The following is an 8,690-nucleotide window of genomic DNA, read 5'->3' on the forward strand; positions in this document are numbered from 1 at the left end:
GTTGTGACTGAATTAACAGAAAGGTTCACACTCACTGAAAATAATCTAAAGAAAGAAATGGCAGAGAAAGATGAACGGCATGCACAAGAGATGACTGAATTGAAAGAAAGGTTCACACTCACTGAAAACGATCTAAAGAAAGAAACTGCAGACATGAAACAACAGCATGCACAAGTTGTGACTGAATTAACAGAAAGGTTCACTCTCACTGTGAATAATCTAAATAAAGAAATGGACGAGAAAGATGAACGGCATGCACAAGAAGTAAATGCTTTGAAAGAAAAGTCCACACTCACTGAGAATAATCTAAAGAAAGACATGGACACTTTGAAATGTTTGATGATGGATACTCTGATAAAAAGTAAAGATATCAAGCAGGAGGAAACAGGTGCTTCAAGTGCTCATGACAGTCCGTTAATTAAAGAATTAAAGGCTTGTAAAGACAGTGAGACCTTGAGAAACATCTTTTCATCAGTTGTTGATGAGTTTAATAAAAAGCTGGAGGCTTCTAAAGTGACAGAGAGCCGTTTGAGAGACATGTACGCATCCATGCTTGATGATTACATTCGTCGTGAGAATCAACTTAAAACCGATAATCGGGAGTTGAATAAAAAGTTGGAGGCTTCTAAAGAGACAGAGAGATGTTTGAGAGACATGTACGCATCCATGGTTGATGATTACATTCGTCGTGAGAGTCAATATAAAACGGATATTGAGAAACTTCAAAAAGAGATAAAAAATGTCATGGCAAAAGAGAAACATCAGGAACAGAAACCAGGAGAGGCAGAAGATGGAGACACACATCACATCAAACAGTTGGAGACAGATTTCACTAGAAAAGAAACAGATCTGGATAACAGCTCGGCGTTAACTTCCCCTGCCTGTGAGTATTTTCAGCATTTATAATCTCATATTTCTCATTCTCTTCATCAATTAAACAAATAAAGATTACACACTATGGTCAAAAGTGCTAAAAGACGTTGATCCTTTGCTGATATATCAAAAAACGTCTAGGAAACGTATGTTTCCTCCGTTCCCTGATGGAGGGATCGAGATGTTGTGTCGAAGAAGCGACACTAGGGGTCTCTCTTGAGTGCCGAATATGCCTCAGAACTATGAAAAAAGGCCAATGAGAAGTTGGCAGACAGTATTTGCATACCCCGCCCCGGACATATGGGTATAAAAGCGGGAAAATACATCAAGTTCATTCAGGATTTTTCTGAGGAGCCGGAAATGGTCCGGCCATTACAGTGGCTCGGCTCAGTGATGTGGCCGGGAGGACACAACATCTCATTCCCTCCATCAGGGAACGGAGGTTACATACGTAACCTAGGGATTTAACCTCCGGGCGCCTCTTAGGACCCTGAGGATTAAGTCGTGCTTACCCAAATACTTGCTGTCTACTGCATCATGGTGGGCCACGACATATACATACAGCAGCAACATACACCTTTAAGGTGGAAGGGGACAGCCTCCCTTCCATCTTTTCTTGCAGAAATATGAGCACTGACCTAACTGCGCAACTCTGTGGGTCTTCAGCCCAGGAAGAACACCAATCTGTGAACAAGCGCCACTTCAGGGCGTAAAGATGCCTGGTAGAAGGGGCTCTGGCTTGGTTGATCGTGTCTACGATGGCAGGTGGTAGACCAGCTAGATCTTCCGCTTCCCATCCAGGGGCCAGATGTGGAGGTTCCAAAGTTCTGGGTGCAGATGCCAGAGCGTGCCCTGCCCCTGAGAAAGAAGGTCCTTCCTCAGGGGAAGCATGTGAAAAATGAGAAGCATGAGGTCCGAGAACCAGGTCCGGGTGGGCCAGTAAGGAGCCACTAGGATCCCATGTGCCCCAGGAGCCTTTGGAAGAGTTTTAAAGGGAACTTTGTGCCTGGCTTGAAGGAGGCGAGGCATTTCAGCACTGACTGTGCACGCTCGTTGGTGAGGCGTGCTGTCATTAAGACTGAGTCTAACTCCATGTCGAGAAAAGAGATGCTCTGAACCAGGACGAGCTTGCTCTTTTACCAGTTGACCTGAAGCCCAATCGGCTGAGGTGCCTGAGCACCTACTATCTATGCACACATAGTAACTTCACTTCCGCGAAAAACGGGGGGGTTTGTGAGGCTGTTAGTGGCACCCAGACTCCAGGAACCAATCCAACCCCAAGCTAGCGACGGCCCAGGAAAGCATGTGGGTCATCTGCACATCTGCCTCAGCCTGGGCATGCTGGCCCGAAGGCAGCAGCCCAGGGAGTCTTCTGCGTCAGATGCCATGCTCTCTGATGCAGCAGCGAGAGGATAGGCAGACTGGCTGTGAGGCGAGCCGGTGTTACCTCGAGCAGGGACGGGAGTCAACGAGCATGCTGGGGGGCGGGTGGACCGAGGGGGTGTACCCGGCGGAGCTGCACCCGCTGCCATCCCCAGATCGCCTCCATCGCCAGCCACATTGTCCTTAATTATGTGGGAAGAAGGAGCAATGCGGGGGCGGCTGTTGAAAGCAAGCCGCGACCGCAACGTTGCCATGGTCATGCCCTCGCAGTGAGAGCATGACCCATCCACAAATGCAGCCTCTGTGTGATCGCTGCCCAAACACACAAGACAACGCCTGTGGCCGTTTGAAGCAGAGAGCACTCTACCGCATCCAGGAACAACACAGGGGTGGAAAGTAATCTTTAAAAAGACGCGTCAACGTTCAACGCCGCTGTGAAATACTCTTTTAGAGGAAATACTTGTAAAGGGATCAATGGAAAGGAGGAGGTGAGAACCGGCTTGACAATAGAAATAATAGTTTTAATGATAAACTTAAAAGACAAACACACACATGACGGACATGTTCGTAATCTATCTCTCTCTCCTCGCACCACCGTCTGTCATCGCCCTTTATCCCTCTCGGAGACTTAATTTGCCTGATAAGGGACCGGGTGTGTATGATCACGACCCCGCCCTCCACCCTGCCACAATACTCTTTTACTTAAAAGGGATATCACTCTTTTAACAACTCTTTTAGAGATTTCTCTGCGCTGTCGAAGCGCCCAGGGGCAAATCCTCACTGCCGTGCAATGAAGGAGAAAGCCGCTGTAATGCGCCGTCGATCCAACATCATGCAGAGCGTCAGAGGAAAGCAGGAACAGGTGTGTGACTCGCAGCAGACTGCATGCACTACCATCGGCTCCGAAGAAAATTTCTGAATGAACTCGACATATTTCCCCACTTTTATACCCGTATGTCCGGGGGCGGGGTATGTAAATACTGTCTGCCAGTCTTCTCATTGGCCTATTTTCATAGTTCAGAGGCATATTCGGCGCTCAAGAGAGACTTCTGTATGGAAAATGGTCTTTTATAAACTTTTGCCACAAAGTTGAAAGCATACAATTCTCTAGAATGTCATTACATACGAAATCGTGTGAAATAATTTATTGAAGAAAGGTCGATGTGGAGAGCAGAGTAGAGTCTGGAACCTTCAACCCTGTGCGACACAACAGCATTGAAGATCAAACCGATAGTGAGTATTCATCAATCCAAGTATTATCCCAGACACTTATGTTATGCTATGCTTTGTTTGTTTATCTATAGTGTCTGAAGACAAAGTCAGTCCTCTAGATCAAAGAGAAGGAGATTCACAAGCCAGTGGATCGAGTGAGTCTGGACATTCAAAACCTGTGCGACGGAACAGCCTTGACCGTACACGTCCTAACAGTAAGTTCATCATTTTAGAGATGAACTCAAAACACTAAAGAGCAAGTTATGCTATGCCTTGTTTTATCTTGTAGTGTCTGAAGGCAAAGAAAAACTTCTAGATGAAGGAGATGCAGAGATGAAGAGCAGTCCAGAACATTCCCAATCCAGTGGAATGAGTGAGTCTGGAGACACACACCTGTATGACAAGACAGCAAAGACTTCGCTGGAGAAGAAAAGAATTCATACAAAAAATTTAGTATGAATAATTTTTCTCAGCTTTCTGAATATACTGCAGGTAATGCACCCCTAAAATCAGAAGACTAGAGGACACACCCATAACCCCAACCCTAAACCTAACCTTTTCCCCATTCCTAAAATCTGTTGAAAGGAACAGGGTCCCCATCCACCTTGACCAATGTTGTTTTTCATGACTAGAAAACTAGAAAGACTTACTAGAAGAATGCCTTTAGCCTCCTTATTAGCGCACCCACCTCCCATGCCGGAGACGCCGGTTGGAGTCCTGTTCGGAGCGGGGCCGGTTACAATGGTGCCGTGACCCGGATGTGAGTGAGGTTTAGGGGGGTGAGTGTAACGGGAGCCAGCTGGTAGATAGCTGTGCAATGTGTAGAAACCTCACTTTCCTGGCCTCAAGAGGTGCACTAGCTACTGACGCTAGAGGCTGTAGCCTTTAGCCTCCTTGTTAGCACACCCGCCTCCCACGCCGAGTCCCGTTCGGAGCGGAGTGAACAGGGCCGGTTACATTTACAGCTGGTAATAAGACGTGTTTAGGACGATCCGATTGCAAATGGTCAGCGCTAAATATAGTTGTTAACGGGGTGCAAAATGTATTGTGCTCACAAAAATCACATACAGATGTAGTCAAAAACCACATCGCATTTGAGGTTTGCCGTCCTGGATGGCAGTAAAGCACCACCGGTGAGTGAGGTGGTGCTTTGTGACTTTTTACAGTTTACAGTTTTCCTCATTGCAAGTCTGGTGAAACACTGTCATCGCCTCCTTTTCTGTGATAGGCTTATAACAAATTGTAGCAGTAAAGATGTTTGGAGTGAACCTGCAGTTCTTTGCTGTCACATTGAACGGGAACCGCTCTTAGATGATGACGCGGCCGGGATAGACCTTTTTGTTTTTTGTCACGCAACATGTGTGAGCTTTGGATATTTTTCTGCGCATGGTTTTTGAAAATGCGCATGTTTTGTGAGGTTAGTTTATTAAACCTTTCAAAGAAATTCAATCGTCTTCTTTAAACCAAATATCCACGTATTTGCAGATGATATATGATTAGAAGTTGTATTGCTATCATTAGACAAGACAGTTAAAATTACAGGGAGTATTGAGGAGAAAATACCAAATATCAGCCTCGGTGATATATCAGTCGACTTTAAGCAAAACAATTGCAGACATTGAATACAGCCGATAAGAATGTCGGTAAAGGTGTCTACATGCAATGTGGAATTGGAAAAGAGTAGAGCCCGACCGATATGGGATTTTTGAGACTGATACCGATTTTAGAAGTGGAAAATTCACTGATTACTGATATGATGGCCGATATAGTTCATCTTTGAGCTGGAATAAAAGCAGAACTTTTCTATGTGGATTGTTCACTGATTTTGCACCGATATGACTATACAAAGGTTCTCAGAAGGCTGATTCTTAAACAAATATTTTTATCAAAGAATATTTGACATTATTATTATACATGGTCAACAAATTCTAGAAATGTACACTGAGAAAATAAAGAATACATATCAGTACTGTATGTGTAATATCAGTCAAATGCTAACCATTTAAATAAATAAATAAAAATAAAATAAACTAGCTAAATAAACATCAGTACTGTTTAGTATGAGTCAAATGCTGACTATTTTAATACTGCCAGTCAATTATTGGCAGATTGTAAAACAGGAAGCATTTACACCTGCCGTGATGAGAGAAAAATTAGCGTTAGCGGTGTTACATCGTATTCTGCTATACAGGTTTAGGGGAAACTTTCAACGGTGCAAAATCAGTCAATTAAATATTACACTTTATAAATGCAATGACTGGAATTGTTCGGTTGAAGGAGGCACCAAACTGTGAATCCTGAACAAAACCGTTTGGTGAATACATGTTTACACATTAGCTTCCACTCAAACTGACAAGCGATGAAAGTAGCTACGTGGTTAGCTAGTTTGCTATAAGCTCTGAGACAAACGATGAACTTTATTTACTTTCCAGCATTGCGTCTCACCAACTAGGTAACAATGTATTGTGAAATCAATACTCAACAGACACAATCCACCACCGCACTGTTGTCTGCTGAGCTGCAAAAAGATGCTCTGATGTTTACCTTTCAATCTGCTACATTACTGACTGCACTGAGAAACTATAGCTGCTATCAGCAAACAGACATGAGTGACATGGTTATCAGGGACAGGGTTAATGTTATATTAGTTATACTGAACAGGGAAAATGATGGGGTCATTGTTTATTAACTTTCCAGTATGTATTTCATAAACTAGTTAGCAACTTGCCGAGAAGACACTGCTTAACACCGCCCTGTCTGCAGAACAGCTCAGAGTCGGAGCGCGCTCTGCTGGACAAACTACGTAATGACACCAATTCTAAAGCATTGTTTTCTGCATTATATGTTCTGAAATAAAGGTTTTCATATCTGTGCATGTTGGTAAACATATACGACCATACCGATATATCGGTGAAAGGCTAATATCGGCCGATAATATTGTCCGACCGATCGGTTTTTACTCAAACTGCTACATAATATTGCCATATTTGCATATATAATAAAGCAGAGGTCAGGTTCCTCTTAAGGTTTTTTCTCTTAACTAACATTGAAAGGAGTTTTGTTTCCTTGCCACAGTCACCTTCAGCTTGTTACTGGGGGCTTTAAGACATTAAGGCATTATTTTAAATGAAGCTGCTTTGAATCAATGTGTATTGTGAAAAGTGCTATACAAATAAAAATGACTTGAATGTAGACAAACTAATTCTTCTCAAGAAAAACATGAAGAATGTGAGTTCATGTGAGTTTTGTTAATAATGCAGTGCTGTTGTTTAAGTTACATTATTATAGAGCTCTATTATAGACTCTATTGTATCATTTAATATTTAAAATAAATAAAAAACAATGATTTAAAATGAATGTATAATGAATCCTTGAATATGTGCAACATTTGCGGGCACTGTTGTATTGTGAGACTAATAGCACCATCTAGTGAAAAGCATCCAGTATTACACAGGAACATTCACAACATGAACAATAAACCACAACACAACAAAATGCACTACACAAAACATCAGGAACAAATGTTCTGGTCATCACTAGACATCTGAGTACTAGCCTGCTCAACAGAGCTTTTGACAAACACAACACTGTCTTGAATATTATTTCCCCTGACCCAATAAAACCTCCCATTAAAAACGTATAGTTGATATAAATGTATTTATATTGATGAAGGAAATATAATTATGCCTTGATGTTTTAAGGTGATTGTACATTTTAGGGAATACCCTCTGACTCAAGATCACACACACACTTTTCACTCTCATTACATCACTGCTCCAGGAAGTCACCTGGTATCTGCATCTGGTCACTTCCTGTTCAAGCTGTCACTCTTATAGTCCTTCTGAATAACCGGCTCAGATAAACGATACATTTTTTTTGTTGCATATATATATATATATTCTGAATACAATGGAGCAATTTTGCTTTGTGGTTCTGACATGTTTCCATTCAAGTTGCAAATGTCATTTTAAAAATAATAAGTTAGGGTTACAACCCTCGTCCCATATTTAAAGATACATTTATGCTATCGAATCAATACGGGATATGATTTGTCCCGTATTTAAGCTGGTCAGATGGCATCATGGTGAAATCGCCCCAGATCGCTAAATTAACATTGATATAAGTTGAAAAATGTGCCTATGGTGGGTAAAGGACCGTCTTAAAAGTCCACAAATGCTGGAAAACTGTGGATTTCTTTCTATGTAAATGTTCAATAAGATCAAACAATGTATGAATACAATCACATAGAGTCATGAAGACAAGTACAGGTGAAGGAAGAAAAAGAAATACATATAAACCAACCAAAATGTATACATAAATAATATAAAGGAGACTGTGGAGCGGAGGGGGGCGAGGCCGGGCTAGAATGTCGCACGCACGGTTGTCAATCGGCCTGATGGGGCGTGCGAGGGATAAAGGCGGCCGGTGACGACGGTTCGAGAGAGAGAGAATTACGGGCATGTCCGTCATGTGTGTGTTTATGTTTGTGCTTTTTGTTTTGAGTTTAATTAAATATTATTTATATTGACAAGCCGGTTCTCGCCTCCTCCTTGCCCATCCTTAACAGTGTTACATTGGTGCAGAAACCCGGGAAGGAGGAGGGATGCCCGTCGCAGATTCCTCGACAGTACCGTCCACCCAGGGGAGATCCGCTACCATCTGCCGGGTGACGGAGTAGCCCGACCGCCCGGACGCGGGGAACGGCCGTCATCCGTGGGGCGAGTGGGGACTGGATTCCCCGACCTCCTGGAGCGATGGAGCCATTGCCAGGGGCGGAGGAGTGCCCTGCCGTCCCCCAGAAACGCGGAGGGGTCAAGGTTAGACCGCCGTCCGCGAGGGGAGGAGGGAAGTAAATCCCCGATCGCCTGGAGCGGTAGGTCCGCTGCCAGGGGCGGAGGAATGTCCCCAGGTGCCGCCAGAAAAGCGGAGGGGCGTCCTGTCCGGGGCGTCCTGTTGAATCCAGGGTGTGTTGAGTGACTCCAGCCAGGTCTCCTAAGCAACCAAACTGGCTTGGTTGGGAGGGTAGAGTGACATGGGGTAACCTCCTCGTGGTCGTGATTAGTGGTTCTTGTTCTCAATGGGGCGTGTGGTAAGTTGTGCGTGGATCGTGGAGAGTAGCATGAGAATAAAGTAGCATTTCCATCCCATGTGTTCACGAGAACGAAATGGTCACTTCTGGGTAAATTGGCATAAGTTGAAGTATCTCTGAACTTTCATTCAGC

The 8,690-nt window shown here is 43.7% G+C and overlaps 1 protein-coding gene across 1 annotated transcript in view; it reads left to right on the top strand.

Annotated features, from left to right (window-relative positions):
• LOC127628797 (uncharacterized) overlaps positions 1-6,782 on the top strand; it is a 29,619-nt gene extending 22,837 nt beyond the window's left edge. Inside the window, exons 3-5 of the mRNA XM_052105692.1 lie at positions 111-883; positions 3,561-3,683; positions 3,758-6,782. Coding sequence (XP_051961652.1) covers positions 111-883; positions 3,561-3,683; positions 3,758-3,927 — 1,066 coding nt within the window. The 3' untranslated portion in view covers positions 3,928-6,782. The remainder of the gene's footprint in view (positions 1-110; positions 884-3,560; positions 3,684-3,757) is intronic.
• Positions 6,783-8,690: the final 1,908 nt, after the last annotated feature.

This window comes from Xyrauchen texanus, chromosome 35 (genome assembly GCF_025860055.1).
Source record: "Xyrauchen texanus isolate HMW12.3.18 chromosome 35, RBS_HiC_50CHRs, whole genome shotgun sequence".
NCBI classification, from domain to species: domain Eukaryota; kingdom Metazoa; phylum Chordata; class Actinopteri; order Cypriniformes; family Catostomidae; genus Xyrauchen; species Xyrauchen texanus.